Genomic DNA, 18262 nt, shown 5'->3' with positions numbered 1-18262 from the left:
CACACAATGTAATATCTCAGGAACAGAAGGAGAGACATTTGGTCAGATACTGAATTGGTGACACTCATCTTGAAGCTCTGTTGATTGTATAGATTGTCTGTGTGTGATGCATCTGTGTTTTCACAGACATGGATGTACACTGTAAGAGAAACTTGTCACAGGGTGTGTTTGTTTTGTCAACCTTTGCAATAGTCAATATGAAGAATAAATATCCAACATGAATAATTTTCTGTCCTGAGCTCCGTCACGTGTCTGACGCTCAGATTCAGACGCTTTGTGGTGTCTGGAATTCATGTATCTCTGCAGCTGCTTCTATTTCTCGGTCACAGATGTTTTATTTGCTGTTTTTACTTTCTGTGTCATCAGGAACTGAAGCTGAGCTCATCTAAGTATCAGTTCTTCTATTTTGAAGGAGTCTGAAGCTGACTGACTTTATTAACATGCACTAAAGGCATCAGAGCACATCACTAACACTACAGATTCAACTTGAGACAGTGAGTGGCAGTGATGCACTTTTAGGTGTAGTATGACCTTTTAAATCTTATTTTAATGCTGTCATTTTTTTCCACACGTTGCCTTGTTCCCTTTTTACCAAGGGACAAAATTAAAGACTGACTCTGCATCAACATGTGCGGTAAGGATGGAGGAGTTTTTGGGATGTCACATTTACACTATGTATATTTTATATTCACTTAATTAAGTTCAATGAAGGGTATTTATTCAGTTAACATTTTTTAACATTCATGTGACTCAGTTTCAGTAACATGTAACCGCCTGTATGACATCAGCTTGTTTTGCACACGTCTTGTCCATTTCCACAACAGGGAAACTCCACAACTGCTTTAGATATACAGTACATAATTTCAGTTTAAACTTTATTAGGCTTTCTCCAAATAAATGGCATGGTTGAAAGTCTTGTATGAAAATAAGTTAACTAGTGCTTCATCAATGTTGATTATTAGAGAATATGTCGCTAGTTTTTCAGTAAAGGTAATGAAACAAAATGAAACTCCATTTTGACATTGTTATTTATTCATGCATTCTGAAAGCTGAGAATAATCATATAAATGCATCCATGCTAGTGGTGCTAGCATGTACTGCTTACCTCAGGGAACTAATGAGAGGCTCCATGATCTGCTATTGCTGTAAGAAAAAAAAAGTCTATTGGAATCAACAGAAATGACATGACTATCTATTAAAGGCCTCTGGTCACACCATCACTCGTGTCATCACTCACTCTTAACCAGTGGTGTAACTTTATTACTCACTCAGTCACAGACAGTTTCTCGTTTTCAGGGCTGGCCTTGCCTCTGTGGTCCAGCCAAAAGGAATATGTTCCCACAGGCTGAGAGCAATTTTTAAAAAATCCCTGCACACATTGCAATTTTGTCTTTATCATTGTTTTTTTAAAATCTCTGTTAAGGAGACCAACATGATTTGTCATCAGAGAGATCATTTATTTCTTTGGTGTAGGAGGACCTTGTGACCTTGTCTTGCAGAAGAGCCCTGTTTCAAGACTGAATTTAAGGACCTTCATTATTTCAAATTAATTAAGAAAGTGGCATTCAATCAAAGTACAACAGACTAAGTAAGACACAGAAACCTCTAGGCAGGTAGTATTAATAAAGCTTAGGAGTGCTATTTGTTTGCATAATAAAGTTTATAATAGGATCCAAACAGCAAATGCCCAGGGCCCCTGTGATTGGTTAATCCAATGCCTGTAAATGTGCCAATGATGTGAATAGGTGCCACATGCACATTTAAAGAGGTTACTTCCCCCAAACAAAAGACACAAAAGAGCAAATCACCTTGAATCAGCAGGGATGACAATAAATTAGAAAAGCTTACCTACAGGAAAATAAATATTTGAAAGTGATACTGTATGCCTGAAAGCCTTACTGCATTATACTCCATTATACTTTTATGTTTTGAATTGCCATCGGGCACCTGAATTTTGTGTTTTCCTGTACATGAAGACGTTTTCACCATAAATTGATGCAGAAAAGACACAAATTAGTGCACTGAAATTCACCAGAATGCAGGAAATGATGTGTTTGACACTGAAAATGTCTTGGGGACAGACCCCAAACAATATTTTTGTTTTATCCCTGGTGTGTAAAGCCATTAAATGTTTTGTTCATTTTTTGTAGAAAAAAACACAAAGAGGTGTGCCCTGTGTGGTGTACATAGGTCAGTGGTTCTGAAACTGTGGGGTGGGGCCCCCCGGGAGGGCGTAGAGCTGCTGCAGGTGGTAGTAAGGATTTTTTTGGGTGTTTGTTTTCTCAGATATTTAAACTCCAACAACAAATGACACCATGGGATTCATAATAGGTCTACAACACGAGGCTGGATTTTTTTAATACTATTTATCAAACATGCAGGCAGGTCAGAACGGAGGTTCTAAAATAAAAACATGAAACATATCATGTAGAGTCGTTTATATTTTGAAATTGTTGGTCCCTAATGTTACGTCCCATCTGGGGGTGACTGAGAAATAACATGAACTAAGGCCCCATTTTCCCCAAGTCCCCAAGCAGCCACAGAGACAACTAACTAAAGTGCAAACAATCAGATTTATTAGCAGTTATATACTGTATGAACATACTAGTACATTACATAGATTCAGAGTGGGTAAAAAGCCAAAATAACAAAACCTAAAATACCTCTAACTTAAACAACCAAATCTAACCCGTAGAAATAAAAGATACCAAAATACAATCACTCGGGCTCTGAGTGGTCAGAAGTCTAGAAAGGTGCTCTACATGTGCAGCCCATTCCATTAAGCATGTAGACCAAAGAAGATCAAGGAGTCTTGGCAGTCATGGACTTTCCTCCACAGTTACCTGACCTCAATCCCACTGAACATTTATGGGCACACTTAAAGACTGAAAAACCCAAGCATTCGGTGACATCACAAGAAGCTCTTTGGAACATCGTCGAATCATGCTGCTAGGTTTTGCACAAACTTGTGGAGTCAACACCAGCTTGACTGCATGCTGTCATTAAAGCAAAATGGGGACACACTGTACCACATATAAACTTCATGTACATTTTTCAAAGATTCTACATTTCAAATGAAGCTGATATTATCATTTGTAATGAAAAAGGAATAGTGTTACATTCAAAACAAAACAAAGATAAAACAAAACAACAAAATATATGTATCTTGGCCAGTGGACTCAGACCTCTGGACCTCACTTTATTTCTACATAACAGTAAATGAACATCATAACAAATAAAACAACATTCAATGTTAAATGTCAGAAAAAACATCCTTCATATTTATAACACCCATAACCTCTACTAATCTGCTTCGCTGTGTGGGTGTGGTTTGTGGAATGACAGGACTGATAACATCAGCAACAACCACACAGCTCTTATCAGAATCTAATTCAAATGTTGCTGAACTGTGACTGGTGCATGGACGAATGGGAACATTTCCTTTTTTCAAATAAGCCCCACCCACTTCAAACTAGTGAGAAAAGCAAGCAACCAGAGCATATATACAGAATCATTCAGGGGACATAATGTGAACATATAAAAGGGTTACCCCTCCATTAAAGTTTAAATCACACTATTTAGTCTCAAACCTATATTTTCAGTTATATTTGGTGGAGAACACACACAAAATGCTGTTGTTGTTTTTTTTTTTCATTTACAACTCTTCAGTTACATACTGCATATACATATACCTGCAATTTATGATAAAATAGCTAGCTCACCTGTTAGCATGTGCACCACATATAGGCCTTTGCAGCAGCCCAGGTTCAATTCCAACCTGCAGCCCTTTGCTGGGTGCCATCCCCCTCTCTCACCCAACTTTCCTGTCAGTCTTCAGTTATACTATCATTAAAGGCAAAAAACACTCAAAAAATAATCTTATCATGATAAAATAAAGATTAAGGGCTTTAAACAGCGAAAAAGAAATTAGCCTAATGGCATGTTCACATCATATCATTACAAGCAGCCAAGTGGGGAAAAACATTTACATCAGTCTCTTACTTGTAATTCAGAGTCTAAGATTTGGGGAAATTTCTGACAGCTATATTTTCCATATGGTGAAAACAACTACAGAAGTGCTAGCAGTGACACCAAAATAAAACCCAATTCCATTTCAGCTTATTAAACAGGATATGTTTATCTGTCTGTATCTGGTTTTCACAGATGATTTATCTGGAGAGACTACAGGGCTGGCAGGGAGGTAATCATCTTGGAATACTGTGTGAACGCTCCCAAGTAGGAATAAAACAGAGGTTTGAACGCAACTTAAAAGAGTACTTCACCCGCAAAATGACCATTTGTATATAAATTACAGCATGTCACGTTGAATTTGTGAAGACAACCACAGTGAACGGAGAATCCAACTAGAATTACCGCCCCACAGTTGTATGCCTCTGCGCACCAGTCAAGTTTCTCTTACAGCCCATGTCTGTGAAAACATGGATGCTTCACACACATCTTTCCCCCAGCAGCACAGAAAATCTTTACAATCAGCACAGTTTCAAGGTGGACACCCAAAATTCGTGTCACTAATTATGTCTATGAACAAATATCTCCCCTTCTGTTCCTGAGATATGACACTTAATAATGGCCAGAAAATCGTAACATTTTGGCAAAAATGCATGTGTTTGGGAAATACTGAGGACACGACTTGATAATGAGACCTGTACCGCATAACTTGTGTGAATGCTTGTTAATGGGTGTGTTGATGTAGTATTGCTGTTGTAAAATGTGGATCCTGTTTACTTCAATTCATGAAGAATATTTACCTTTTTTGGATTCTCCGTTCACCGTGCAGGCATGCAAGGAAAACAAAGTTTTCTTCACGAATTCAAGGCAACACACGGTGAATTACTGATACACTAATAAACATTTTTTGGGTGAAGTATTCCTTTAACAGCCATATATGGGTATGTCCTGTTATCTCTTACTTGTTACTATGCAGCCAGAGCAGCTGAGGATATCCCTGAGAATAGGTAGAACAGATTTCAAACGAAGTGTGGATAAAATTATGATGTGCGTTAAAATCTTGTTCTGCTCTTTAAATCTGTACCTGTGTGTTGTTAAATCTTGGCTTACCGGTTGATTACAGTTTGTATCGGTTTTGGGCTTGCTCAGCAGTTTTATTAATAATTTCTATACATGTAAATGAAGCTTGAGAGCATGTCATTTCTTGTGATGCTCGACTATAACAAAGCTTTGTGCCAGCTGCTCCTCTTCTCCTCTGCCTGTTTCTGCTCTCACAGTATCTTCTCCCTCCTGCTGCCCTGTGCTGCCTCCTCCTTTACAGCTCTGACAGTCTGCTGTACTGACGGTCAGCGGTGAGCGATGACACACAGTGGGCTGCTTCTGCTCTTTCATCACCACGGGATCAGACTGAGACGATCTGGTGCATCTATTGGCAGAGTGGGTCAGCGCTGGACCCGTCTCCATCACTGGCTTCCTGAGGCTCTGTTCCTCTGCCTCTTTCTCTGTGCTTGCCTTTCTTCCTTTCTTCCTCCTCTCTTTATTTGTGTTTTCCTCTCCTCTTTTGTTTTCTTCTTTTGTCTTCACTTCCTCTTTGGTCTCCTGCACATGGAGCTGGCCCATCCTCTCTGCCAGCTCTCTCAGCTCCTGTGCCTCGTCCATGGAGCTCAGAGAGGAGAGCTTTGGGTTTGCTGGTTTCTTATTTTGTAGCTCTGTGAAAATTACAGTTTTATAATCAAATTGAAGTGGAACAGTCAGTACAGGAAGTAACAAAACAATAGTTTTCTATGGCAAAGAACATTGGGAAATAAAAAAAAAAAGTCCTTCATACAAAGTGCATAGAGGGAGGATCTTCTTATAAAAAGTAAGAAAGTCAGTAAGGTAATAACATGATGGAAACTAGGGGTGGGAAATCTGATAATAGACAGACATTTTGCCACACAGTGTATAGCTATCCTTTAAATATATGTGGTTCTCTCTCTGCTTTATCCATTAACTACTACATCATTACAAATTACTGTGAGGTGGTGTAAGGTGATTTTTGCTCACTTCTAATGGAATGGATTTCTCATTCATTGGATAAAAATTAGAGCTACAGCTTTTTCTGCCATTCGGTGCGCAATGTGTTTGAAATTTATTGAATATGTTACCTGAAATTATGTAATTTAGACCACTGGTTCCCAACTGGTGGGCTGTGCCACAAGAGTGGGTTGCGGGTTTATTCTGAATAGACCTGCAAGTGACTTGCAAATGTGTCAAGTTTGTAAAAAAAATAATAATAATAAAAAAAATCTTTATTTTGAACTGCAGTGAATTTCCAGCACAGAGCTGCATTTTAAAGGGCTGTTTCCTGCTGTAGAGTGAGTGACTAACGGACAGCCACTTGACAGAGACAGCAATCTAGCTTGACCATATGGCCAAACACAGGTATGATGCTGATCAGTTAAACTGCGTGGACCTTGAACTAATGATGAAGGACAAAACTGGACTTTGTGGCTGGACCAGTTGGAAACCACTGCCTTAGATCATTTTGATTGATGTTTTACACGGCAGACCATAGTCCACACATATAATGTGCTGGGCATGAAAATAGCAATGATGTCTCATGTAGCTGTTGGTGAGTGATGGGGATGATTTATGTTTAGTTTTGTAGAACTTATTAGCCCAAACATTAGCCTATGACCAAGCCGTCAGACCATCATCACACAGCTGCTGTGCTCTACTTGATCTGACACTAAAAGAATAATAATAAGAATGACATTTTTGGTCAAACCTGACTGGGATTATGGATTTATTGCCTTCTTCATCAGCAAACAATTCATATTCAGCTTTAATTAACACACAATGGGCTTCATGCAGCAAGTAATACACAAACAATTACTTTCTGATTTTTGTTCGTATTCACAATTTGTTCTTATTGTGTCAGTACCCACTGATTTCTGGGATTCACCAATGTTTTCTTATTTTTGCTCTTCTCTTAGTTAAGAGAAAATTTCATGAGTGGTCGAGAGCACTCTTACCAAGATAAGAGAATAAGATCACAAATTGTTGTCCAACGAGAGGAAACAAGTTTTAAATTCGAGGTACATTTAAAAAAAAAATGCATGAATTTCATACAATCAGATTTAGATTATTACATGTTATAGAGTAATTATAATGATTGGATTATTCAATTCTGATCCCAGTTACTGTAATTTCAGTTACTGTGCGTCCCTCTGCTGACCAGTGCTGCAATGTCACTAAGTACATTTACTCAACTACTGTACTAAAAAACAAATTGAGGTACTTCTAATTTACTTAAGTATTTAAACCTCATACCACTTTCTACTTCTACTCAACTATACATATATATAATAACTTAAGTTATTAGTCATTTTACAAATTAAGACTTTTGCTCACAAACCTACAGAAATATTCAAGTACACCTGAAATGATTAGTCGATTGATTAGAAAATTCATTGGCAACTACTTGCTGCTTTTCCTGTTAATCGTTTTGATTTATTAAATTGATTTTTTTTTTCACAGAGTGTTTTTACTTTTATACTTAAATACATTTCCCTTATTGTGCTTACATAATTTTACTTAATTGACATTTTCAATACAGGACTTTTACTATTAACAAAGTATTTTTTACAGTGATGGTATTTGTACTTCTTACTAGTAGGATCTGAATACCTCCTCCACCACTGTTGCTGACACAGCATTTACAGCATCACAAATGCTGTTTAGTTCTGGGTTTGTGATTTTCTTGTAACACCAGTAACGCTCACAAATCAAATTTACTTTAAGTTTATTTAACTTTATATTGATTTCACTACTGCAGAAGTTCTTCTTCTTCTACAGCCTTTTTTGGTGGCATCTCTACAATTTTTGGCGCATCTGCCAGAGTCTTTGCACACGGTACAACACCTGCCCTTAAAGGACAACTTCGGTATTTTTCAACCTGGGCTCTATTTCCCCATGTGTATGTGTGCGTATGATTCATGGGTACCACTCGTTCTAAAATTGGTTCAGTATTGAGCCGCAAAACGAGCTAAAACGGTAATGGTGGCAAATGTGTCCTGTATAAAAGTGCTTTTTTCGCCACTGACCGGTTCAGATCGCCAGTGCTATCTCTGTAGATAGCATATTGTAGCGGCCCTGGGGCAGTGGTGAGTGTGAATGAGTGGAGTCAGCTGTCAGTCAGTGTTGGAGCAGAGAGGCGGAAGTTGTCCCTGCTCGGTAATGTAAATGCAGAGAGGCGGAAGTTGTCCCTGCTCGGTAATGTAAATGAGTATGTGTGTGTGAAGTGTGTGTTTCGGGATTGGATGTCTTCTCTTCTTCGGCTGGCAGTAGTCATCTTGGGAGAAGTGAGCACTGCAGACCCGATGGTCTGCAAGGCGCAGTGTCTGGACAGGAGTGTTAGCATCCATTTGTAGCACAACTAGCCACAACTTCAGCATCTCGCCGTCCGACAAAGGCAGCCTATGAAAGCTGTACGGGGTGTTGCGCGACATCCTGTTCTTGCAATTCGGATAAGCACAAACACGAACCATTGTTTTCAATCGATGCAGTAAAACTCTCAACTGTACTCCGGGACAACCAGCGCCACTCTGAGCGGCGCTCAGCATGGCTCCTCTGTTTTCTTCCGGCAACAAGCAAAGCTCTCGCGAGATGACGTCACAGCCCAGAGCAAGTGAAGGGTAAGGGAAACGCTTAGTATGCTATTTACAGAGATAGCACTGGCGATCTGAACCGGTCAGTGGCGAAAAAAGCACTTTTATACTGGACACATTTGCCCCCATTACCGTTTTAGCTCGTTTTGCGGCTCAATACTGAACCAATTTTAGAACGAGTGGTACCCATGAATCATACGCACACATACACATGGGGAAATAGAGCCCAGGTTGAAAAATACTGAAGTTGTCCTTTAAATAGTGTTTAGGGGGCATCGCCTATGCTAATGGGTGATTTATGATCAAGTGGGATTCATAATCTAGCACAGAGCAGATTAAGATGGTAATGAACGTTTGGTGCATCTCTACTTTTTTCTCTTAACAGAAAATTAAAAGAAATTTAAGAAAATGTTGCTGCATGACACCCAACGTGTGTGTGCATGCATGTGTGTGTGTGTGTGTGTGTGTTACCTGCCACAGTCTGCTGGTGTGTCCTGACAGGAGGCTCTGCTGTGGGCTGAGGCTCTCCAGGCTTCACGTTCTGCTCTGCTTTGGATCCAGCTCTCAGTGTGATGTGCAGGGAAATGGCCTGAGGACCACTGAGCTCATCATCAACTCTGCCACCATCAGTGTCACTGATGTTGCTGTTAATGGTGTCTCCTGGGGCAGTGGTCCCACCACTGTTTCTGTCATTACAACCACTGTCTCTGCCATCATCACCAAGCACTTCATCAGTTTTACTTTGGATAGCTGAAGCAGCAGCTTTGGTGCCTTTAACAGAATTTCTTTTGCAGAGGTCAGCAGCTGTGTTGTCATCACTGTAATTATGAGCGCTGGTAGTATGAACATCTTTACTGCTGCTGCTCCTGCTGCTGTTTGTTCGTTGAGGTTTGTCCGGTAGCAGGGGGCGGCCCCTGATGGCAAGGTCAGGGTAGATCATCTGCATCTCCATAATGGAAGGGTCTTCACTGCTGAGATGGCAGCGTCGAGGCTTGGGCTGGGGTGTCACTGTACTTTCACTCCTGATGTCCAAAAACAGAGGTACCTGGAGAAACAAAACAGAGCTGAGGTCAGTGGAGAGTGCAGCTGACCTGCTTCTTTAGTCTGTCATATCAGGCTGTGCTCTGTAGGGACCAAGGGTAACACTTCCTTTTTACGCCTTTGCTCATGCTTTATGTAAGGAAAGGAGATAATGCTGCCCCACAATTCCTTGCAGCAGCAATATTTAAATCAACTATTTTTTATCACATTACACATCCACAGTCTGAATCAGCTGTAACAACCTCAAAGCACAATCAAGTCAATATCAAAGTGTTTACTGAGTTGAGAGGTGATTCTTAAGCTGTTATATGCATAGGCTTATACTAAGATATTTGCCTACAATGTATATTTTTCAAAAACACGTCCTTATCGCTTCTTATGTGGTAATTCTGTTATGATATTTTACATGTCTTTTTATATTAACTCTTTCCAGTTTTTTCTTCGATGGAGCCTCTCAGAGAAAATGTTTCACGTGATTATACTTGTTTATCTGGAGTGACAATTAACATCTTGAATCATAATCAGCATATAAACCATTACACATATATAACAATAACAATAACACAGAACTTTTCAAGATCCAAAGTCATAAAATCATCAGGTTTTAAAAGAAAACAGCTCAACAACAACAACAGTTCGGTTGCAGAACCGAAATTTCTCTTGTGTCCCAAGCATGTAGGGGAACTACAGTGGCCAGCAGGAAAGGGCAAACAAGCCTTTCTAGAGCCAGTGTTTGGTTTGTCTGATCTGGGCTATAAGAACAGCATGACACACTTTGTGGAAGAGGACCCGCTCTGAATATAGTTATTTGCCCATTCTAAGGTAAAGACTAGAATTATTGCATCACAGTTGTATGCCTCTGCACACCGGTCAAGTTTCTCCTACACCTTACATCCATGTCTTTGAAAACATGGATGCTTCACACACATCTTCTCACCAGCAACACAAAATATCTATACAGTCAGCTCAGTTTCAAGATTAGTGTCAACGTTTAAGTATCTGACCAAATGTCTCCCCATCTGTTCGTGAGATATGACATTGAGTAATAGCCAGCAATGTGTTTTATGCAGAATATTATGATGTCACAGTGAAGTTGACCTCTGAGGTCACAGTAACACAGTTATTTTTGACTCAAAGTGGACATTTGTGCCAATTTTAAAGAAATTCCCTTGAGGTGTTCTTGAGATATCCTTGATGGGCGGGTGGACGCTCTATTACAGTTCTCATAGCAGGAAGGTTTTGATGTTGAAACATCTGTTGATGCGTGCATGAAACCACACTGTTTGATAATTGCTTCTCTCTGGTGGCACTGCTTTGCTGTCAGCTCCTTTTTCTTTTTCTCGTCCTTCTCAGCACAGTCAACCAGCCATCGGCGCTCTGCCCTACCTCTTTTCTATGTGCCTCTTCCTTCTTCTTCTTCTTCTTCTCCTCCTCTTCTTCCTTTTGCTCTATTGGTGTCTTCTTTTCTGTGGTTTCCTCCTGTTTTGTAGGCTCCACTCTCCTCTGAAGAACCTCCAGCCACTCCTGCAGTAGAAGATCACAGCTGTGACATAAAAGCCATTCAATGATAAGAGTTCTTGTGACCCTTGGCCATGTCCTATGGCTGCTGTTCATTTGCATATATGTGTTGGTTGGAGGGCAGGAAAAGACTCAGTATCACTATCAGTATGGCGTGTTTGTGTACCATGGTGATAAGCTACGCTCATGCTGTGAATTCAGTCATTGTTTGTAGACAAAAGTAATTCAATATTACGAGCCAAATGTTTGATGTTTCTTATCATTGAATTCCTTTTTTGAACGTCAACCTCTGTCACAGCTGTACTTGGATTCTGCTCATTTCAGCCTGGAACTATATCTTCCTTTGATTTTCTTTAATAACAAGATTCTGGTTTTGTGTCCTCGTTATGCATGTTACTTTCTTTGTTTTCATCTCTTTTAAAGACACTTTGTTTAGGATAAAAACTGCAGCAGACAGCCATGCAAGGCCCTCAGATCAGACCCCAGAAAACAGAAACACATTAACTGCACCAGTTTTTATCAGGATTGTTCCAGGGGCTTTAATACAGCCAAACAATACATAATATACTGTAGTATAATCAGCTGCTGTTACTATGGTTATGTAAGTTTGGTTATCGTGGTTGCATGATTTCTGATCTCACCTGTGGTCCCAGCTGATCCTTCTCCAGGAGCTCCAGGAGTCGGTAACACTCCACCCTGGCCAGCAGCAGCTCAAAGCCCAGCAGCATGGCTCTTTCTGGATTAGCATCCTCACTCAGTCTGTATTCACTGAAATACATCAAACAGTGTAGAGGACCAGACAAAAAGTGATGAGAAGGGAAGACCAAATGGCCCTCACACAGATGACAGAAGCTGGCTTGAATCCAGCATGTTTGACATCTTTCTCCAATGCCTAAAAGTTCACTGCTGATTTTTTTAGAGCAACCTCTAAATTTTTCCCCCAACTCACTGCCGACATTTTTTGGATGTTTCAATTCAGGAAAATTAAGGCTAAATTACTGGTACATTTACCACCCCAACTCCCCGTCAGATTAGCAAACTTTCTGTTGCTGTTGTTACACTTATTAGACTCAGTGTGGCCACTACCCCCCTGGTTTGTGCTAGCTGAATATACATTGCTACAGCTGCTAAATGAAGGCCAGCCTGAGGAGCTGACCACCCGCTCTCCTCCTGGTGAAGTAGTCTCCTAGCAGCAGGGAGTGAGGTGTACGGACTGCAGGATGCACTAGCTAGCTAAGAAAGAGAGAAGGGTGAGGAGGGGCTGAGTGAATCACTGCACTGCATGCAGCACAACAATAAAATAAGATTTGAAAAAGACTGACTGGTCAGTGTTGATATTGTGGTGGGTGGCCACAAATAACTCAAATGTCTGGGAAACACTAAAATGAGGTTTTCATAGTTATTATCCCCAGAGGTGAAAATGGCAGATGGTGGAACAAACAACATAACTGTATAAACAGTAATAGTTGCCAGGCTCTAAGGAAAACAGAAAGCCATCTGTCTGGCAAAAACACAACTTGAAAATGCTAGGGGGACTTGAAAAGTTGTCTGTTTCATCTTTAAAAGTGCTGTATGTGAATGAGGTCATGCTACTTCTCTGTGTGTTGTAATCATGGATGTATAAAGAGAACTGGATAAAGGTGGGCTCTCATTCATTCCGCCGAAAGTTGCTCAATAGCACATCAAGCCAAAAAAAATTATTTCTCAGATGTGAAATTACCAAGATTACCACATCACTGGGCCCACAGAGCAAGCACACTCGAGACTTTTGCCAACTGAGTGGGGTTTGTAATGTTAAAAAAAAAGTTGAATCCACTGATGTACAGATGTCTTTCTCAATGTAAGTCAATGGGAAATGGTATTTTTGGGCCCACAGGGACTGTCAGCACTGTTGCTATTGTTAGTGCTGTTTTTTGAGTTAGCAGTGGGTCCGCACTGTTAGCATGCCGGTGTGCACCTGCAGTGCGCCATGTAGGCAGAGTCTGCACACCATTTGACAGTTATCAGAGCCAGCAAATTCAGTGGATTGGCCGCTAAATTTCAGCCGCGAGAGCACGTTTACGTCACCAGGACCACATGGCCCATACAAAACAACAGGTCAAAGGAGAGTATCTTTATGTCATTCAGATAGAGAGAGATTTTGTCCCTTTATTTTTCAAAAGCAAACTTAAGAGAGGATACTCAACACTTATTATCTCTTTGGTGCCATTTTCTTGACATGACATGATTTTCTGACATTGCCTTTTAAGTCTTACTCTCTTGACTAAAGTTGAGGCCAATTTCACTGTTTGTAGGTGGATATGTGTGCTATATGGTGCATGATTCTCCTGGAATGGAGACACTCTGGCAGCTGTTTGAACAGGCCTTGTCGCTTCATGACGAAAGCATCTATCGTCACTCTTGTTCTGCATTCTCCTTGTTTCCTACCTTTGTGGAGTGTCAGTATGGGGCAGATAGCCAATAGAGGCAAGGACTGACTGAATGGTAGAACTGCTGAGAACTGGCAGGAGACAGTAAACAAACGGACCTGTGAATGCCTGAAAGAGACACAGAGAAACAGAAATACATTTAATCTAAATAAAGCAACAGTTATTTATTGAGGATCGTTTGAATTTAGTCATTGGAGCACTGTGACCAAGATATGGAGCGAATGGGACATTTTTTAGTTAAAAAATAAAGTTGCCAGTGCTCTGTGGTGAACAAACTTTCTCATGGAGACACTTGCTGTGTCTCAATTCAATTCCCACTTTAGCACGTTATTACATTTTTTCAGATTTCATAGCTGTATTTTTTTTTAATCCAAATGAATAGTATTGTAGGGGTGTGCATTGATGATCAAACTCTCATTAAAGAGGTACTGCACACGTAAACATGTTTTTGGGCTATAAACTAAATGAAAAAAAAAAAAATCCTCTCTACCACATCCTACTCAGAAACATGTACTGGGCCATATGGGACTATTACAGGAGTTTCATTTCAAAATAAAATAAACATGTACATACACTGGGGACTTTTATGGTCCCTTGTGCTCTGCACTGGCTTCCTGATACATTTAGAATTGATTTTAAGCTCCTCCTCCCTGTATACAAAGCCATACACGGTCTAGGCCCAAGCTACATTGCTAACTCCCTTGTTAACTATTTGCCTCCATGAACGCTGTGATCATCTGCTGCTGGTTTATTGGAGGTTCCCAGCAACAGCTGGAAGAAGATCAGGAATGCAGCCTTTGTCAATTGTGCCCCAAAGCTGTGAAACACACTACCAATTGATATTAGGGAAGCCAGCTCGCTAAATATTTTCAAAAGAAAGCTAAAAATGTATCTGTTCACTTTAGCCTTTAACTAGCTCTGACTTTCCTGATACAGGTCTGAAACTCTTTCTTTTTGTGCTGCATGCTGCTGCAACTTTTCTAAGGTGTTTTATCTTACTTGACTTGACTTTTTATGTTTATTTCATCTCATGATTTCATTATGATTTGAAGATTTATGGTTTTGAATCAGTTAGTCTTTGTTTGAAACAGTTTTAAATGTCCTTTATATTGCATTGTCCTTCTTTTCTGTGTTTGTATGTTCATTAGGTCTATTTTCATGTGACGCACTTAGTGCTATACTGCCCTTATTGTAGAGCACTTTACGCTGCATTTCTTGTATGAAAGGTGTTATATAAATTCATATAATATATAAATTTATTAGTAGTATTAGTATTTCTATTAGTATGAGTATTAGTATTGTTACAGGGCCACTAAAGTCCCAGAAAGCAATATTTTTGTATTTTGTGCGCATCAGTTTGTGCAAACATGTTATAATCTTGTGTTTATAAGATTATAACTTGTTCCCACAGGATTAAAAAAATCACCTTTTGTGACTTTAGGGGCTCTGTAGACTTAACTAAATTCAGGTTTATAATTTTGGAAATTATTTATTAGCAGGTTCAAAAGTTGCTGGCAATTTCAGAGCATATCGAACACTGAAAACTCAAACTGTGGATTTCAACAAATTATTACCCCACTGGCAGCAGGGTCTATTGAGATGTCAGTCAATCCATCTGTCTGTCAATCCAACACTTAAGCCCAGAGTGACACACACACACACACACAATTACCAGTAAAGGTGCCATGAAATCTGGTGAGGCTATTTATGGTCATCTGAAGAAAATTCTTATTCTAATGCCCCCCAGTTTTTATTTGGTGCCACTGTCAAGTCTAAACTTCTCTTTGACTCACAGTTTGGTCGATGACAATGAAAGCACACCAGAATGCCTAAAATCCTTAATTTATATACTAGTAGTATCTAAATCTGAGCAGCATATTGCTGATATTATACAGCAATACAGGTTTAATGTAACCCTTGTGGTAAAAAATTCAATTTCCATGTAATTAACTGTAAAACACAAGAAGCTGAATGCATTCATAATTCAGAGAAAGAAGCCTTGGTGATTTCAAGGCTGGATTACCAGTTGATTTTATTTTATTCATTTAAACATTGTATCAGCCAACATCATAAGCAAGATGAGGGCCTTTGGGTGTGTTGTGCTTTTCATCTGGAGCTTTCATCTGTTGGGCTGGAGCCTATCCCAGCTGACATTGAGCAGGTCTCCAGACTATCACAGGGCTTCCTCAGTTAATTTGTCTGTTATCACATCATCCCTCACAAACCTGGAGCCAGGTGGTATTCTGGTACTGTAACTGTACATACTGCAGAGGGGGAGGAATGGGGGCAGTGGCATAAGGAAGTTACAACAGGCCCCAGTGCACACTATTATGATGGGCCCTAGTGCACGCTATCATGCATGTATTGTCTTGACATTGGACAACATCAACATACATATTACCCAGCAAGTATCATAGCATATCTGACAAAAATATCAAAGAACATAAGAAATTATTCATTTCATTGAATAGTTTTTAAAGTATATTTATAGATTTTATAACTTATACAGAAAAACCATATCATTATGTTTTAACTAGCTATTGACGCTATTGATGACACAGATGGGTTTGGCTTTTTGAGGACATATATAGGAAATGGCACAGTTTTAAAATGGATAATATATTTTGATATCATTGTTTTTTGAACACAGGTAGCCTATATTTACAAGGTGACAATCTGAATCACTTCTAACTGCTCTCTTTATGGGCCCCTTGACCCCAGGAGCCCCAGTGCAATCCACTGTCTATATTTACAGCCTTGAATGGGGGACTAAAAAGGGCCCAGCTGCTGATTTTTCTCAAGGCTCCCTAGCAAATTATTCCAGCCATGTATGAGGTCTACCCCCTCTGTGAGGAAATGACAGTTGAGAAAGTAAGGCAGAAAGAAAGAGTAAAAAAAAAAAAAAAAGATATCCACCTTAAGTGTCTTGATTTCCTTCCTCCAGGGTTGAAGAAAGAGATTGAGGCAGAGAGTCTCCAGCAGCTCGGTGGCTTTAATAAAAGCAGACAGATGTTTCCTGCAGTCAGTGCTCGGGGAATCACAGTCTTGTGTCACAGCCTGGTAGAAGGGGAACACGGTGAATGTCCCTGAGGGTTCTGGTTCTCTCAGCAGATACTGAGCTACCTTCTTCAGGAGCCCCTCATCGCGGCACGGCCGGACCTCCGGACACAGCTGACGGTAACAGCTCACATAGTCCTCATACAGCTCCTGTCGGGAAACCTCGGCCTGTTCCTCTGGTCTGCTGCCGTCCTTCATGACTGTCACACCGACAAACTACAAACTAGAATGAGGAAGTACAGCTGTCAAACAACCTGACGAGGAAGTGAAAGTAAGAGCAGCTTTGCCACCACCTCTTTTCTTTCTCCCTCCTTCAAAGCTTACTGACAAATACCTTTGTTTTTGCTTTGTTTTGTTTTGTTTTAATTTGATGTAAACTTGAGCTTAAAATACCAATTTGACTTACATAAAATAAAACATAATAGTGTAAAGTTTCATAAACATTTTCTTAAGGCAAATCTTTAGGAGCTGTACAGTTGCTGAAGAGGTAAAGGTTATATCATTCTGTAAAACTACAACGTCTTTTGACACTGCTGCAGTGTAATAGCGACAGGGGCGTAAATATAGACAGTGAAGGCAGAGTTGTTGCACTGGGGCCCGTAGGGAGGAGGGCACAATAACCACCTGGAAATAAGCCCATGTTCAAAGACAAACTCACATTAAATAAAAACTGGTGCCATTTTGTATATATGCCCTCAAAATGGCAAACTCATCTCCATTATGGTTTCTGTTTTTTTTTACAATAATATCAATCTGTAACAAAATGATATGCTTATTATACATAAACTATTAAAAAAACAATGATTTAACTATAAAAACTATATGATAAACTAATTATTTTTTATTTTCTATGGTAGTTTCTGTCATATACAAATATGTAATGATGACTGCTGGGTAATATGTATGTGGATGTCCAATATCAAGTCTCTGAGGAGGCTGACTGATGGAGGCCACCACCGCTGCTCCCAGACCCAATGCTCTTTCTTCCTTATGTTACTGTCTGCTGGCATTGCCACATGTACTACAACCGCCCTCTTCTGTCCTTTGTCAACCACCACTATATCTGGTTGGTTAGCTAGCAGCTGCTTGTCAGTCTGGAACTTCAAGTCCCACAGGGTCTTAGCCCTGTTGTTCTCTACCATTATACATACATATATATATATATATATATATATATGTGTGTGTGTTTGTATAAGAAGGGAAGAAAACACTGAATTAAAAAAAAGAAGCCTTTTAATCATAGAGTATCATATAAAAAGTTTCTACAAATAACAGGGAACCTTATCTCTGATGAAATAAGCACAGAAAATAATCTGCTTAAAATTCATACAAGTTGTTCATTTTACACAAACTGCATTCACTGTTTGGGTCAATAGTACAGCTCTGTGGTGTTATTGTTAAGTGCTGAATATGATATGAAATATCCATTAAAAATATATCACTAAGTCAGTGGTCGACTTAGTGATATATTCATTTTATGATAGAAAAGGGGAAAAAGTTTTGAACCACTGGGTTAGATTATGGAAGTGTAATTCATGAATCTGCAGCAAAAACTGTATGTGGAGGATAAAATGTGATCCAGGTCTGAGCTCTTAG

General features: G+C 39.7%; 1 protein-coding gene across 1 annotated transcript; it reads right to left on the bottom strand.

Moving 5' to 3' along the window:
* Window positions 1-2554: 2554 nt before the first annotated feature.
* si:ch211-189a15.5 (uncharacterized) lies at window positions 2555-16918 on the bottom strand. Its single transcript, XM_050071125.1, has 6 exons — window positions 16526-16918; window positions 13608-13717; window positions 11822-11948; window positions 11049-11186; window positions 9093-9666; window positions 2555-5678 (listed from the first exon to the last, which is right to left on the bottom strand). The coding sequence occupies exons 1-6, from the start codon at window positions 16862-16864 to the stop codon at window positions 5167-5169; spliced, it is 1800 nt and encodes a 599-aa protein (XP_049927082.1). The 5' UTR covers window positions 16865-16918; the 3' UTR covers window positions 2555-5166.
* Between the last annotated feature and the right edge of the window lie 1344 nt (window positions 16919-18262).

Source organism: Epinephelus moara, chromosome 19, assembly GCF_006386435.1.
Source record: "Epinephelus moara isolate mb chromosome 19, YSFRI_EMoa_1.0, whole genome shotgun sequence".
NCBI classification, from domain to species: Eukaryota; Metazoa; Chordata; class Actinopteri; order Perciformes; family Serranidae; genus Epinephelus; species Epinephelus moara.
This window is presented reverse-complemented; position numbering and strand designations above follow the sequence as displayed.